The sequence below is a fragment of the Sapajus apella genome, unplaced genomic scaffold (assembly GCF_009761245.1).
Source record: "Sapajus apella isolate SASKATOON/1434 unplaced genomic scaffold, GSC_monkey_1.0 scaffold64, whole genome shotgun sequence".
Lineage (NCBI taxonomy): Eukaryota > Metazoa > Chordata > Mammalia > Primates > Cebidae > Sapajus > Sapajus apella.
The window spans coordinates 2,979,638-2,997,105 of NW_022437004.1; the positions used below are offsets into that span (position 1 = coordinate 2,979,638).

Genomic DNA, 17,468 nt, shown 5'->3' on the forward strand with positions numbered 1-17,468 from the left:
CATTTGCTACTTTCTTAAAGAGCCCCAGTTAGAGAAAAAATAATGCAGGGAGCAAATTTTAGTCGGCTGGTTAGGTTCTGAATTGTACAGACTTTGGACCTTGGCATATGAGTAGTCATTCTAGAACCTTTTGAACTTTTGCCACCAAGTAACTCTGAAAAGGCTGATAGCCAGCAGTAGATAGTGGAAAAAGCCAATGTCCTCTGGCTGAAAAATTAAGGTACATATTATCCCGGTGGTTAAAGAACCTGCCTAGCACAACAGCAATAGCTGGTAAGTAGTAGGATCATCCAGAGATGAAGGGATGGATCACAGGATGGTTGCTGTGCTGGACTTTCCCCCTAGAATTCATGGTCACTGTAGGCAGTGTAGGGGAAATGGTGCAGATTTTATAATTAGGAAAGACCTGTATTCTGCTTTCCATTTGACCACTATCTAGCAGAGACATGGGAATACTTAATTTTTCTGACCCTGTTTTCTCATTAGGAATAGGGCTTTTGCAGATCTGTTGGGAAATATTGGGTCAAGAGGGGTTTAAAATGAGATGTTGCCTGGCACTGAGTAGGAGCTTAATATCCATCAGTTCCTTTCTGCTTCAGTCAAAACTGACCTTTTTATGTAGAGTAATTATTGTTTGTATTCCGTTCTCCATTTTGAATATGGAACCATGAATGCCAACAGCTTTACGATAAAAGGAGCCATTTGTCAGAGACAGTCCTGTAAGTGCCTTGTAACCTGGTAGATTCTGCATGTAAGGGCAGGCAGGTTACAAATGTGAATCCCCATAGCTGGTACACTCTGCGTACAGCAGATTCTTAAGCCATCTGTCTACTCTTTTTAACACTATCCTGAAGTCCACATGAGCCAGAGTTCAACAAAATGAATGAATGTAATCCCAGAACTGTGGAACTTCTCTGTGATTACATAGCACAGAGAACTACAGAATCATTTTCTGGAAGAATGCACCATGAGATTATGCTCCATGTGGAATGGGGATACCTTAATGTTGGTAGACTAGGGTGAGGTTGACAGGTTGATCTGAGTAGAGACCCTGGGAGGAAGCTAGGATACTATGTAGTTGTGGTGGTGGTGCTGTTGTTTTGCAGTTCCTGGCTGCTCAGTGTTGGCAGCTTTCTCTTTTGAGTCAGCGAGGCACACAGCAAGTAATTTCCCATCCTGAATCTCTCACAGCTGCTGAACTGTAGTGGATATAACTGGGACGTGGCTATTAACTTTAAAAATTTGCATAAATCCAGCCCCCACTCCCCTGCAGAGGCTCAGTCTTGTCTTCACACCTTTCCTCGAGGTGATTCTTTTCTGGGGGTAAAGGTGGGAACTGGGGGGAGAAGGAAGGAGGAAAAAGAAGGCGGACCCCTCTGGGCACCAGCGGAGGAAGTGTGGAGTCCATTGATCTAGGTACTTGTGGGGAGGGGAGAACTCGAGCAGCAGCTGCCAACGGAAGGGCTGTGAGTGAGCAAGCGGGCGGCTGGCAGCGAGGCCACCGGCAGGGGGGGCCCGGGCCGAGGCCGCGCCACTTCGGCACCACGCGGGCAGCCGGTGCGGGGTGGCTGCGGCCAGGGGAGCGCTGGGTGCCTACCATGGCCGTCATGCAAGCAGTGGCCCCTGGTCCTGCGTCCCCGCCGCCCCGCGCCCCTTCCTCCACGCCGCCGACACTCCGATCTCTCTCGCTCTTTCTCTCCCGTGTTTTCAAACAGGAAGTGCACGGCTGTCGATAACGTGCTGCCGGGTCCCAGGATGGAGGAGTGAAGTCCCCATCGCCGCGGTTCCAGCCTCCGGAGCTCGCCCAAGCCGAGTCCCCAGAGAGCGCCCTGAGGGAACAGGGTGGCCGCCTGGTCCAGGTGCGCGGGGTCGGGTCTGGGTCCGGGGCGCTGGTGGGGAGGTCCGCGGCACGGGGTGCTGGGGGTGCTGCCGGGGTCGGATCTGCACCTCCAGCGTAGTGCTGCAGCCTCACCCGCCCGCCCCCACCGCTGGCTTCTCACCCGGGGGTTCTGCCAAACTCTGGCTGCTGCCGCCCAGGGTTCGGGCCGGCGGAAGGCCCGGGGCGCGTGCTGCGGACGCGCCTGCCAGGACTCTACTGGGGCGCTTTCCAGGCGGGGCTGCGCTGGGCTGCCAGTGCCTGGGGAGTCTTCCTGGAGTCCCCGGCTGCCCTCTCCACTCTCTCCTCCAACTGCTGCTGCCTGAAGCGGCAGCTCTTTGTTCCTCCCTTGCTGGTCTGAGGTTATGAACATAAATGTCCTGGGAGGCAGGGTGGTGTGAAAGCAAGGGCTGGGGACGTAGGGAAGAGGAAGAAGATGAGCTGTGGGTGAAGTGTAAGGTGGACAGGAGAGAAGAATCTTAAGTGTCCATGCTCAGAAGTCTCAGCTTTTCAGCTGCTGAAACAGAGGACCACGGTTCCTTGCTTTCTGTTTTGGGAAAGCCAGGCCTTGCCAAATGGAGGGAATTAGTGGTGCAGACACACACCAGAAAGGTAGGGACCAGGAATGAGACACAGCAGCGAGTTCTGAGGTGTTTAGTCTGGTGTCTGGCTTGTTAACTCCACTGTGGTTTCTTAGCCAGGCTTCCTTGCGGAGACAGAAGGTACTTTAACATATGAGCCAGGCATCTTTATTAATTCCATTTGTCATCAAAGTAAAATTGAGAGTGACTTTTCTCAAATTCACCAAGTAGATTATAATTTCACATCCACATCCTGTTCCATCTCAAACGTTCATAGAAGGAGACTAAAACGCTAGGGCTGGCCTTATGCTACAGACTTTTGCATCTTTATTTCCCTGGCAGCTCCTCTTTCTCCAGACTAACTCAGATTGACTTCTCCCCCAGTGAAAGCCTGGCCTCATTTTACTGCCTATTTATCTACCTGGTGAAACTCCAGTCTTGAGGAGGACACTAAGGGACTGGCATGGTTGAGAAGGATCCGTCTGACCAGATCACTATATGGTCTCAAATTAAATGTTTGAGCCCTATTAAGCCAGTAGCATCTTCTTAATTTTTATTTCAGAGGAAGGGATGTGAGCATATGACTAGAGGGGAGGAAAGTGAGACTCTGCCAAAGAAGGTCACTCCCTGTAGCACTGAGGAAAAGTGAATCTGTGTAGCACAGTATCACATACACTGCATGCTTTCACTTTATTGGGTAGCCAAGCCATCTAAGGAGTCAGGGTTAGGTGGAGAATTTACATTTATGACATGGGATGCTGACTATACATTCTGATGCTAAAAATTTTATAATAAAACATTTACTATCTAATTAAGTTTGCTTTGAAAGGAAAATTTACCAGGGTGGGACAAATTTACCCACCCGAGTACAAAACATGTACTCATTAACTACATGACATTAAGTAGCCAAAATGCACGTTAAAAACTGAACAATTAAACTTATCCTTCCTAGATGTACATGGACTTCTTAAGTCTGAATTTAATTGTGAGATGGCTGTGTTTATGTCTCTTCTTGCCAAATACATCACGAAAAGTGAAGAATTTTTTTTTTTTTTTTTTTGAGACAGGAGTTTCGGTCTGTCACCCAGGCTGGAGTTCAGTGGCTCCATCTTGGCTCACTGCAACTTCTGCCTCCCAAGTTCAGGTGATTCTCCTGCCTCAGCCTCCCGAGTAGATGAAATTACAGGTACACAACACCATGCCCGGCTAATTTTTGTATTTTTAGTAGAGACAGGGTTTCGCCATGTTGGCCAGGCTGGTCTTGAACTCCTGACCTCAAGTGATCTGCCCACCTTGGCCTCCTAAAGTGCTGGTATTACAAATGTGAGCCACCGCACTCAGCCAGTCGAGAGATTCCTGAAAGACCTGTACAACCATAGTGTTTTGCCTCTACTTTTATACCCATGTGTATTCCTTGCCCCCCAGTTTTTTATCTGGGGACTTTCTTTAGCATCTGTCAGTCTGCTCTAAGATACAGTAGAACAGCTTTTGTGACCCTCCAAATTTCTTTCCCATTTAGGTAGAGTCTCCTTCCATTCTACTGGTACTTAAATATTATATCTGGCCTTTAGATTGCCCTTTCTATTTACACACTGTATATTATGTATTTTTTCTTTACTCCTTTCAACAGAGGTAAACCCTTCTTGCTCCTTTCCATGCTCTAGTGAAGTAGGATTCATTTTCTCTAGTTTATGGAGAGAGAAAACAGGCTGATGAGATGTGACTTGTCAGTGGTTGTATTAGTAAATGGAGTTGTTGAGACCTGAACAAGGGTCTTTTGATGTAATCTGTGGCTCTTTTGTAGTCTGGAAAGTTGCTGCCTAAGGAAGAGGTGGCAGTGCTGATTCAGGTGGTCCTTTACCATCCCAAAAGAAAGCTGGATTGCCTTACCATATCTCCAGGTTTTTCCTTACTCCTCCTCACTCAGGCTCTGCCTGGAGCTCAAGGTTTGTTTTTATTCTTGAGGCAATTTTTTTTAAATATTTGACATTTACACTTCCTCTGTGTCTGTGACTAGATTTAGCTGTGTTTGCACCAGTGTGATTTGTGTTCTGCTTCCAAAATCCTAATAGTATATTTTAATTTACAGATACTTTTTGTCAGGTTTTAGTGAGCAAGTATCTTTCTGAGGTACCAGATTACCACATTTTAATTTTTTAGAATTAAAAAACCACTTCTGGCTTACTCCTAGAGCAGTTTATGTCCCAGAAAATTAATTAGTTAGTAGATGATGTATATGACTCCACTCCCCACTACTGCTGCCACCATGCACATCCCCTAAGCTTTCATTCCAGCTCAAGGTAATCCACTGAGAGTGTCACGTTACAGAACAACGTGAGCAAACCCATGTAACTTTAAATTATAGATGAAATATTTTTGTAATATTCCTTAGATGGAAGTAAGTTTATTTCCTTATCTTTTTAGCACTTAAAGTTGAGGCTCTCTTTAGCTATGGTGTTAATGTTGCACCATTAACTAAACTGTAAAATAATGGTTTAATTTGTTGTACTGCAAATTAAAATTTGGAGTACATTTTTCATAAGTGTTGGATAAAATATTCATTTTATCTCCCATAATTAGAGTATTTGTAGTGGTCTATAACTTTCCCTCTGTAAAACTGTGGGCAAAACCCTCAGAGAGAGAAGGTAGGGGAGGAGCAAAAGAGAAGAAATGAGAGATCATTCTTCTATAAGGGAGGAATGAAATGATACACGTGTAGTTCCTTAGTACACAGTGCACTGCCTTTTCTGTCCGCTGGTGACTTGCAGTGGCTTGTGAGCTAGCCGTGTATCTCTTCCAACAGAAAGGCTAAAAATGAAAGGGTAACTAGCTTTGATGTTAAATGCCAAGGAAAAGCTAATGGCCAAGAGGGGACTAGGAGTGGAGATAAATGCAAGTTAAGATTTCATTTTTTCAAAACCTTTTTTCTTTTCATGTATATTATAAAGCAAAAAATAGCCTTCTTAGTCAAATTGTAAACTATAATGCAGTGGCCCCTGACCCTTACAAAAATCAGGAAGCTTTTATTTAATATTAAAAGATTTCAATGATCTTAACTGGTTCACTGTTTTACTTCGTATCTCTTATAATTGCAAATGTTTCATGAGGGTTATGTAATATCACTCAGCTGAGTATATATTGCAAGTAATGACTTCAGCATCTTCCTGTATTTGTAAAATAGCACTGCTTGTATGCATGAGATAGGGATTCAGCCTACAGACCTCTTCCAGCACCCTGAAGTCTATAGGTTGGGAATCGAGGCCAAAGCAAAACAACTACTCCAGACTGAAAATGTAGAATATGTTAGCCATCAGCGTATAAAGATTCACAGATGGAATTTTTCCTCTTTGTTGTACATTAAATGGGTGATGTGGTAAGCCCTTATATTCGATCTGGTCTTGTCTCTGGGCTAATTGTTTTTCATGGTCAGCCTTGAGATCTTTGCAGTTAGTTATGGATAACTGGATTTCTCCTAAGAGCATTTTCCCTGCAATACATCTGTGAATATCCCTTCCCTGTTTTTGTAGAGTCAGGACTCTGAGGCCAGTTGCAGAATCATGACGGTCATAGCCACCACCACTACCAGCCTTGTATTCATTTCCCAGAAGCTAAAAGAGGCTTCCGAGTCTTAACCTTTACAGTTTAAGTGTAAGAAAAAGGAGATATGATTTATCCCTGTTGTGCAGTGGAAAAAACTGATGTGTGAATTCACATTGAATTAGTCCCTGATTTCTGTGTGTGTTATATGACACGAATGTAAGTCATTCTGCTTAAGATAGGTTGAGCAGGGCAGGGAAATCTAGTAGAGTTGTTTCATGAAGTTGCTTTATTTGGTTAAATCACTTCCTATCTGTTGAACACTATAGTTTTTAGGCACTGACAAATAGACATTGGTTATCTCTAATCCTCCTGGTATGCAGAGTGAGTAATAACCATGTTCTGTGTGAACAAACTGAGGCAGGCAGAGACTCCAAGTCACATGGACAAACTAAGGCCTGGACTCAGATGCAAATTTGTGCAGTCTCTAACACTGAAACACTTCCCTCGCTGCATACCCTGCTTTCCTTTTTCTTAAACTAGCCTGTGTAAAGAAGTGATCATGGTTTGTTTAGTCTTACTTACCTTTTCAGCAAAGGTTAAGTTAAAACTATAGAGGATATGGAAACAGTATGAATAGGGACATGTAAGGGTCAACATTTTGATGAATATTTTTGGCTTCCATGTAGTATGTATTCATTTCTTCCTAAGGAACCTAGATATATGGAATTTATTGGCCTTCATGAGAATTTCTTGAGACAATATTGCCCACAAACAAAATTGCTGGATTGTAGGAATATGCATACTAGGAACTGCATAATTTTACTGGGAACTCTATAGGTAGTTGTCAACTTTATATCTCCACCAATACTGCATAATGACTTTTTCTTAAACAAATTTCCTGATTGCTGCCAACCTGATAGATGTTGATTATATCTAATAGTTTAATTTTGTCTTTTTCTGATTGCTAGTGAGGCCGAACATGTCTTCATTTACTTAATTTAATTTCCCTTTTCCATGAATTGTCTTTTTACATCTTTAGCCTATCCTTTATTTTCTGTTGGGTCTCTTGCCTTTTTCTTGCAAGAACGTCTTGAAATAAGTTTTGTAGTGTTTCTTATATATTCTGGAAATTAATTCTTCATTGTCTTTAGACACTGAGTAATTTTCTTCTAGTGTGTCACTTTTCTAATAACTGTCTATGGTGCCTTTCAGTAATAGCAGCAATGAAATCTTTAGTTTTAATGCAGTTATCTCATCACTTTATAATATTATTATGGTCTGTGCATTTTGAGTCATTTAAGAAATCCTCCCCTATTCCAGGCTCACAATATTATCTCTCTTCATTTTCTTTTATTAACTTCAGAGGTTTACTCTTATCATTTGGGTTTTTAAACCACTTGGAATTTGAGATATGAAGTATTAATCCAAGTATTAATCCAATTTTTAGTTTTAAAAATCTGGTTCATATTATGAGCCAGTTTTCCCAACATTATTTACCAAATAATGCATTCTTTCTCCACAGAGTTTTGGTGCTACCTCTAGCATGTAAGTGCATATGTGTAAAGACCTCTTTTTGAGATCTCTATTTGGTTCCAGTTGACTTAATTGTATGTTCTTGGGGCTTTGATACACTGTTTTATTTATTTATTTATTTATTTATTTTAAGTTTAGCGGTACAAGTGCAGGTTTGTTACATAAACTTATGTCAAGGGGGGTTGTTGTACAGATTATTTTATCACCCAGATATTAAGCCTAGTACCCATTAGTTATTTTTTCTGATCCTCTTCCTCCTCCCACTGTCCAAAAGGCCCCACTATGTGTTATTTCCCTCTATGTGTTCATATGTTCTCATCATTTAGCTCTCACTTAGAAATGAGAACATGTGGTATTCAGTTTTCTGTTCCTGCATTTGTTTGCAAAGGATAATGGCCTCCAGCTCCATCCAAGTCCCTGCAAAGGACATGCTCTTGTTCTTCTTTATGGCTATGTAGTATTCCATGGTGTATATGTAGCCCATTTCCTTTATCCAGCCTGTCATTGATGGGCATTTAAGTTGACTCCATTTCTTTGCTATTTGAATACACTGTTTTAATTGTTCCATGTATCTTTATATAACTTATTACCATGACTTCTTGTTACATGGACATTTATATAATTTGGTCATATAGGCATGATTAATATATTAATACAAATTTTTTAAAATTCAAGACTTTAAGATTATTTTGAGGCAGATTCCTTGCCCTTATTTGCATGTGTTAACTTTTTGCAGCTACACATTTTCTAAAAACACATTTCTAAAAGACATTTTTCTAGAAATGTGTTGACCTATCTAGGAATATTGTTTGATTTCCTTACTTGGTAACATAATTTTAATATTGCTGACATTACATTTTCTTCTGTTTTTGTTTTTTTGTTCTCTTTTCTTTCCTTTCTTTCATTAACAGTTACAGCTCCCTTTCATACTTGGTCATCTGTGTAGGGCAGTGGTGTCTCACTTCAAAGGCTTGTTCTCCTCCATTGCTCTGTATGTGCTTATAGAGAGAGCTATGACGTACATTCCTGGTATGGCTTTTGATTGAATGTTTTATGCGGTGTGATGCTGTACTGACTGCATGAGTGAATATTCTTAAAAGTCTCTTAATTATAGATGTCTCTTTATTATTGGGAAGACTTTGTCAGTTTCAGCTTGATTTTGTCCAAGTTTACTTTGCTCCTGTCTTCTCAGTTTACTGGGTCTTATTCTTCCCCCTGTCTCCAATTTATGTCACACTGAATGCTAGGTCACTTTATTTGATAAGTAGGTGTTTGTGTGCCTGTGCAGAGTACGAAGTATTTTCCCCTTGGTTTTTAAAATGTGATGAAACCATGTTATATACATAGCATGGCTTATTATTACAAATAAATTTGAAATCATTAGGGGGACAAATTAAGGTTTCAAAATAGGTATGTGTGACAAGGTTAGGCTAAGACAAAAAGATGTTACCCTTGGCCAGTAGTTATAGGGTTAGGTAGATGATAGCTGTATTTTTTTTTTCTTGTATCTGTAGTTCTTCAGGTGCTTTATGGACACAGGAGAGAGTTGCAGACTTTTTAGTTAACTGCTGACATTTACTAAGCTTGCACAAAGTCTAAAAAAATCATAGTATGGAATGTTCTAGAGTCTAAAACCCACTCAGACAGATAAGACTGATATCTGTGGCCTGTTGGCATTGTTCTCCTATTGTGCTTTAAATGAGATTTATTAGGTATTCTCTTGAGTTTGATTATAACAGCCCTCGCTAGTGACTTGACTAAACTTACATGCTCATTAGAGGACTTTATCAGTATGGAAGTTCTCCATTTCTCATTCAGATTCCTCTGTGCTTTCCTTAGCAGCTGTCCTACCAGCCTTCCCTCTTATTCAATTATTGTAATATAACTGACAGCCAAACTACTTCATCCATTCAGCAGGAAACATTTGCTGAGCTCTAAATTATTAAATCTTATTCCCCCCACCTCCTGTGTACCAGTCATTTTGTTAAGTTCTGGGGATGCAATGTAACTATCAAATGGTGCGTAACTTCTGAAGATAGACTCATAAACCTTTAATTGGAACTTAATTTTTAAAACTTAAGGCACTTTATAGCAATATATTGTGTTAATGATGATAGAGAGTAGGACACATAAGAGGGAGAGATTTGTTCTTGTTTGTAAGGAAGGAATTCCTGAAGGAGGTGATTTTGGTGCTAAATATTGAGAGGCTGAGATCATTTACCAGGCTGAGGTGGAGAAGCCCAGACAGAGGAAACAGTCCAGGTTCAGAGCCTCAAAGGGTTGAGTGAGTGCTGAACATGAGTGAATGGCGCCGGGCGGTGATGGTGCAGAGGAGAGAGGAGGCTGGAGGTGCCTACTGGCTTGGATTCTTGGTCAAGCCCATGTCTAGGGCCATGCGTGTCGTTTCTGGAAGTATGGACTTTATCTTGACAGCATTGTGATATCATTAAAGAGAAAATAAATGCTCCAATCACTGTTTTCAGATATGTAGAAAGGAAGCAGGGAGAAGTCTAATGGCTACTATGATAATCCAGGCAGACATCATGAGGACCCAAACTAAGGTGATGAAGGTGAGAAAGGAAAGGAGAGGCTGGATTGGAGAAATGCTGAGGAGAAATAACTGATTCTTGATTAGATGGAAAGTGGGAAGGGCTAAGAGGAAGAAAAAAGAGAGATGATTCTTGATTCTTCTGGTTTGGATGACTCCGTGTCTGAAGGTGTCATTAGTAAGGGTGGAAAACGTAAGTTTGGGGGCAATAGTGAGTTCAAGTTGAAGTGGAGTTGGGGTGTCTGTGAGGCATTCTTTTGATCTTAAGAGACCTAAGCCCCAGGAGAGAAGTGAGGGCTGGAGACAGTTGTTGAAGAGTGACTAGAATTGACTGTGTTAGCCGTGAATGTCATTGAGACTCCACAGGGATGGCCAAAGGATTAAAGACTGAGCAGACAAACAAAGAGGAAAATCTGAAAACAAAAGTGAAAACGTCAAGTACCAGGCACTTTTTGTTTGTGTGTTTTTTTATATTTTATGCAATTAGAACAATCTCCTATGAAATAATGATGTTATTGTCTTTTACAGACAGGGTGTCTAAACCTCAGGTGAGCAACTTGCCACGCTGCCAAGAGAGTAGACAGGGAAAAGCCATCAGGTCTGTCAGGCCACAGGAAGGTCCAGTAGGGTGAAGATTGAATATAGGAGATTGGATGTGACACATAGTATTCAGTGGGTGATCAGAAGAGTTCTAAAGCCTAACACTGGATTGTCACCAGTGAGGAAAGAGGAGGAGCAGTGGGGGCAGCAGGTGGAGAGACAGCAAGAGAGCACAGGCAGGAGGGAGAGCAGAGGAGTGTACACATTTGTCTGCGAGGAATTGTGTGTGTGTGTGACTGTGACTGGAGCTTAGAGTTTGGTTGAGAATAGTGGTGAGAAAGTGACTAAAAGTAGAAGAGGAAATCATTAATGGAGCAAAGTTCCAGAAAAGATGGAGGGGTCAAGTTCTAGAGCACAAGCATGCTCAAAGGGGTTGTTATAAAAGGGAATTGGGACGTTTATTCCATTGGGACAGGAGAAAAGGGGGAAGAGATATGTGTGGCTGTAGGTGAATAGGCAAGTGGATGGGAAGGAAGTTGAGAAAGTTTGTTCCTGATGGCTTGGATATTCTCAGTAAAGAAGGAGATGAAAACCGCTGAGAATGTGGGGCCTGGAGGAGACAGCTGGAAGTTAGTAACAGTTACTTTTGAAAAAGGAGCCCAGTGCTGTTGGATGAATGATAGCTGTGCATCACTGAAGGCCCAGTTGGGGTTTAGTCAGTGGTGGGTAGGTGTGGATTGAGGATTTTTTTTTGCTGTTTGTTGGAGTACTATAGCAGGAATAACATGAATGACCTTTTAAAATAGAACGCACGGGCCTTGCCTGAAACATTAAGTTTGGATGGCTGTTTAAAGATTGCACAGGAGGGGAGAAGGAGCAGTGGACTGAACATTAGGGAACTTGAGTGCTAGTCTTCTTCCATTTAATAAAAGGTAGGGAGTTCTTTCTCCCCATCTTTCAATGGAGGAAGTTGCATTTAATGTCCTCTGAAGTTTTCTGTCACTCTCAGAACTTCCGTGACATTTGCACATCATTAGACAAAAATGAGTGGAGAAGAGAATAGAGCAGCTAGAGTCCTACCATTGATCATTTATGGAATCTTCTGATAGCAGCACTAATGCCAGAGCCTTTGGGAAGGTGCTAGCGTGAAAGCAGGACAGCTGTCATCTAAACATACCCAGGTGTCTTGCAGTTGTGTCTGTGTATGGCAATGGGAGAGGGATAGAAAGTCAGAAAAGGAGAAGGACAGGAGCATGAAACTGTGATGGGATTTGTGCATGAGGTAGACTGTGGAATTACCATGTGCCCCTCCTGCTGAGTGCCATGGTTCCCTGAGGAATCACTGATAGCAGATGATTTCGTTTCATAAGAGATGATGCTCTTTGCATTCATCTCTATGTCGTTTATCTCTCTTTCTCTCTGATTGCATTTTCCTTTTTTCTAGGCTCATTTCTCCCTCTTAGTTAAAAGTATGGTATCATAGAAGAAAATTGAACAGTTGGAGAAGGCTAAGTATTCATAGCATCTTACCTTATGAGTACATTCTTCTCTCCGCGTCCATCACTGCACCTTGATATTTCTTTGCCTATAGATTTTGAAGGATTTCATCACTCCTCTGAGTTGGGTATATTATTCCCTTGGAAGGTGTACTTATTCTTCAAAGCCATTTAACTGTCTGAGCCCCCTTTTAAGAACTGGGATAACATCTTAAATCCCTCAAGGTGTGGTTAGCATTAAAAGGTGAATCCAGTCAGGTGAGTGGCTCCAGAGATTAGTGTAATAATTTAACAAGCCTAAGCAGGTGATAGGACACTCCTTTGTAAATTAAGCCTCTAATTTTTCTCTGTGCTCATGCAGATTTGAGAGAAACCTGGGAATTTCCTTTTCCCCATTAAGTTATTACACAACTTAATGCTTGGAAAATTCTTCACAGGAAGAAACAGGGTGTAACAGTTTTTGTGAGACATCTTTTAAAAATTCACCCTTTAGCTTAAGTCTGAGAATACAATTCCCTCTCCACCCCCTAGCTCTAGATTCTTTCTGAAAGTCTTAATTTCTCCACATAATTATAGGCTCTTCAAAGTGAAAATAATTAAAAAGTTAAAACCACTTAAACTGAAAGTTGAAACATTGTTCATAAATGTGTTCTTCCATTTCCTGAGAAACAACAGGAAAGATTTGCTTTCTCCAAATAAACTAAGTAGCTTGACTATGAACTCAGACCAGTAGAGATCAAAGATTCAAGCATCAGCATACAATGGGAAATTTTCAGTCATTTTTCTAACTACAAAAATAAGTCTAATGCTAGTTTTGGGGGTTTGTTTTGTTTTGTTGCCTGTGTTATCAGGATATATATGTATATCTTTTGGCATATTTGAAATTGACTTAGCCTAGTGTGACTACCTTGTATGTCTGGGAGAGAGCATTTTCAAGATATATTTGTTGAGTGTGAACGTGCTACATATGGAGCAATGGGAAAATGGTCTTCTTGGGCATTTAATTTAGGAAGAATATAGAAGAACCAGTTGACTTTTTGTATCTGTTTAGCATCTAAAATTAAAATTAAACTTGCTAGATCAGTAAATAATTGCACAGCTGTGCTAGTAGCAAAAGTTTAGCAGCACATGTTGAGCACTCAACTATATTGGAAAAGGCATCTGCTGCAGTAATTGCACACACACACACACACACTCTCTCTCTCTCTCTCTCAGGTAAGAATAACAGCATTTATTAATATTTCTCTATTTTCAGAAATAAGATATGAGAGGTTATTTTAAAGAAAGAGTAAATCTTAATATGGTTGGAAAATTTTTATTTGTGGGATACAAGCAAGATGAGGGAGCAGTATATCCATGCAGTATTCATCTATCATTAATTTGTGTCAATGTGATTCTGTATGCCTCAAACAGTGTAAAATAGGTCAACATTTTGTCTTTCACAAAAATATAGAAAATCAGATCTCAGAGCAGTTTACTGCTATGATCTCAGCAGTAAATCCTTTTTCAATCCCTTAGATATTTTAAACCTAAGTCTTTATATTTAAAATGGGTCTCTTGTAGACAGTATGTATTTGGGTCTTCTTTTCTTTATCTACTCTGACAATCTGTGTCTTTTAATTGGTATGCTAAGGTCATTTACATGTATAGTGGTTATTGATATAGTTGGATTAAGATCCACCATGCTTGTAACTGTTTTCTGTTCATTGCATATGCTCTGTTTCTGTTTCTCCCTCCACCATTTTTTTTTCTTTTTTGAGACGGAATCTCGCTCCATCACCAGGCTGGAGTGCCGTGGTGTGACCTTGGCTCACTGCAACCTCCGCCTCCTAAATTCAAGCTATTCTCTTACCTCAGCCTCCCAAGTAGCTGGGATTACAGTAGTGCCGTCACGCCCAGCTAATTTTTGCATTTTTAGTAGAGAAGGGGTTCCACCATGTTGGCCAGGATGGTTTCGATCTCTTGACCTTCTGATCTGCCCGCCTCAGCCTCCCAAATCCACCGTGCTCAGCGTCTCCCTACACTTTTACTGCCTACTGTGGTTATAAGTTAATATTTTATATAATTCCATTTTATCTCCTCTTTTAGCATATCAATTGTACTTTCTTTTTAAAAAGGTTTTCATGGTTACCCTAGAGTTTATAATTGATTTAATTTCTAAAAACAAAAAAATACCCAAAAACATATGTATGTGTATGTATAGAAAAAAATTTGAAAGGTATACAACCAGACATTAAGAGTAATTATCTCTGGGTGGTAAGATTATAGATGATTTTGACTTATTGTAATTTTCTGTGTTAACTGATTTTTTAAAAAAATAACGAGCAGGTATTAGAAATTTTGGTGAAAGAGAGAGGCAAATCACAGCAAAATAAGCTGAAAGTCTTATTATGGTTCTAAAATGTGTACCCTCTCTCTCTGCTTCCAGCTTGAGATAAGCACGTTATCCCATAATCACCTGCACTCCATTGGTGGGAAAAGCAAAATGTTGACTGCTTTTAAGCTTGCATTGGAAAGGTTGTCAGCCCCTGTCCTACACCTCCTGTGCCTACACAATGAAAATTGAATCCTCAGAGGGACTTGGAATCAGTCTACCTTGTGGTTTGACATAAAGTTTTCTACATGTGTAAAGTTAACCAGATCCCACCATTTCTGCATTATCGAGGTTTCTCCTCTAAGTGGGATGTCTTTTTGCCCCTTCACTATCTTTCAAAAGATAATGAGCAGAATTAGAGCACTTGAAAACCACTTTAAAGTATAGCCTTTGCCAGCCACCACGGCACACGCCTGTAATCATGGCACTTTGGGAGGCCGAGGTGGGTGGATCATCTGAGGTCAGGAGTTTGAGACCAGCCTGGCCAACATGGTGAAACTCCGTCTCTACAAAAAATACAAAAATTGGTTGGACATGGTTGCAGGCACCTGTAGTCCCAGTTACCCGGGAGGCTGAGGCAGGAGGATTGCTTGAACCTGGGAGGCAGAGGTTGCAGTGAGCTGAGATTGTGCCACTGCACTCCAGCCTGAGCGACAAGAGTGGAACTCCATCTTAACAAAAAGTATAGCTATTCATGTAAAACTTTCTAATACTTTTTTCGTTTACTGTTACGAAATCTCTCCTTTTGGGTGGAGTGGAGAAGGGATGTCAGGTAGTATCAGTGGTAACAGGTGAAGAGATTATAGCTAACATGAGGCCGTTGGTCCATCTGGATTTCAGGGAACTCACCTTGTGAAATATTAGGGAAAATTACTGTTGCTGTTCTCATGAGGCGAATTATATCTTCTGAAGTTTTAGAGGTTTACATATAAACCAAACACAAATTAAGGTTTAAGAAAGTGGCATGGATTAGTGCAAACAGACAAAATGTTGATTTCTTTAAAAATTGTTTTAGTACTAACAGACCTTGCAGGTGTTTTCAAGAAAGTTATAAATTTTGTAAATATCATTTTAGTAGCCTGTAAAATTTGGACTTTTTCTTTTTTTGCTGCTTACCTGCTGCATTAAAGTGAACAAATGACAAGTGAAATTTTTTGAATGTTCTGAGAGAAGGAAGTTTATAAAAGCAAATGCCTTTTTCTGTACTTCAGATGAAAAATTGTAGGCCTCCATTTTAATATAGCTTATTATTAGAACAAATTTCATTTAAGACAAGAAATGAAGTCATAGTTATAGTCTGGTTAATAGAATTAAACATTTTGACATAAAACAATTATAAAACTTAAAACATAAATGTAAAAAAGAATTCATTCACAGTACACTGAGTATTACAGCTATGTTAAAGTCTATACAAATATTGAACACAAAATGCAAACAATTGTTATTTAAGGGATTATAAATACATTTAATAAATTTTCTTTACAATATTTTTGAGGAATCTTATAAGGAGTAGAGGGGTCAGAAATCAAATCGTTGGGATGCTTATTAAGCTAAGCTCAAAATGTAATTGAATTTTTAAATTTGCATTACAAGTCATTAAATTTGCATACAAGACTATTCGGTAGTTGTGGGGAATAATGGTAAGTAACAGCAAAGCTAGGTTATTTGACTCTTTTAAAAAAACAAAACAACAAAACAAAACTTATTTTCAAATGAGCTACTCCATACACAGAGATAGTAGTGGCAAACAATGATGAGAATTCTAGGAGTTGTTATTATCTTAACACATTTATCTAAGCATTTACCTTTGTTGGCCTTGGGACCTTTGACCTGCTGACATTGGACCCTTCTCTCGGTTTTTAACTTGTCAAAATTATCTTTATAACATCTATCTGCCTCTTTATTTCTCAGGTATAGCTGTGAAAATACTTGAGTGAGAAATGGTTTGGGGTTAAGGATTGTGAATTGGAGGAAGAAATAATCCCCTCATTATTTTCAATACAGGAAAAGAGGATTATTTGTAACCCCAATTGTTTGCACCCTTTATGTTCTTTACCCCAAAAGAACATAACGTATAATAGGTGATCTTTGCTTTTATAAATGTGAACCATAATAACTACTCTTAGGAAAAGATTGGTAGCCCCTATTTTCTACTTGCCTTTTCATCCATTTATTTCATGATAATTCCTCTATGTTTCCTAATCATTTGCTCTTTGGAAAAAGTGAGAGCTTGTGATCCTGCATGGAGGCCAGTACACGATCTAGATGTTAATGGGAGTGCATTGACAAAGAGACTGCCTTCCATTTTGTGCTCCCAAGAGGTGGTTGTAAACAGGAAAGTGAAAATTGTTAAATGACAAAAATTACTTTGGCAGTACTATGTAAAAATACCGAGCACCAAAATAATATTTATATGATTGCTAAATTTATACATTTAATAAGCATTTACATACAATGTATAAAATATGTGAGATATTTTAGACATTTGCAAAAGTAAATTTCTCTGCCTCTTTTTGTATTTAATTCTAGATGAAGAATCATATTTTGAGTCAGTAACAGTAAGGCCAAAAAGCAACGTTTTTACAGCAGTCTCAGAATACCTATTTGCCAAGTATTGTTGCCACTTTATGGACGGGGCGTAAAAGCCAGATAGTTTGTTTGACTTGAAGGTCACTGGTTAGGTGAGCCTCTTAATACTAAGTAAGTTTTCACCAGTGCTGGGCAAGAAAGCTTACAAATTTCCTACTTAAGGCAGGCTTATATCTGAACCGTTCTAAGATAAAGAAAATGTACAATTTTTTTCTGGAAGAAAGAAAAACCTTAATACTTTCTGATCTCTCTTAGATCAATAGTGTTTTAAACTAAATCTTTTATGCTGAAAGTTAATTAAGGCAACTCTGATTCCTTTCTTAAGTTTTACATCATCCTCCATGAAGTAACTAACCAAAGACCAAGCCCGCTTTCATCCTTCTCCTTAGTA

The 17,468-nt window shown here is 40.0% G+C and overlaps 1 protein-coding gene across 7 annotated transcripts in view; it reads left to right on the forward strand.

The window, feature by feature from the left end:
* Positions 1-17,468, forward strand: part of LRRC8D (leucine rich repeat containing 8 VRAC subunit D) — a 118,504-nt gene that overhangs the window by 22,113 nt on the left and 78,923 nt on the right. For 6 of the 7 annotated variants that reach the window (XM_032247829.1, XM_032247833.1, XM_032247831.1 and 3 more), the window contains exon 2: positions 1,716-1,859. Coding sequence is in view for 1 of the 7 variants with exons in the window: in XM_032247828.1 (XP_032103719.1) it covers positions 1,716-1,859 (144 nt within the window). In the remaining 6 variants the exon portion in view is untranslated. Of the gene's footprint in view, positions 1-1,324; positions 1,417-1,715; positions 1,860-17,468 lie in introns of those variants that run through there. The other variant, XM_032247834.1, reaches the window with a different exon arrangement.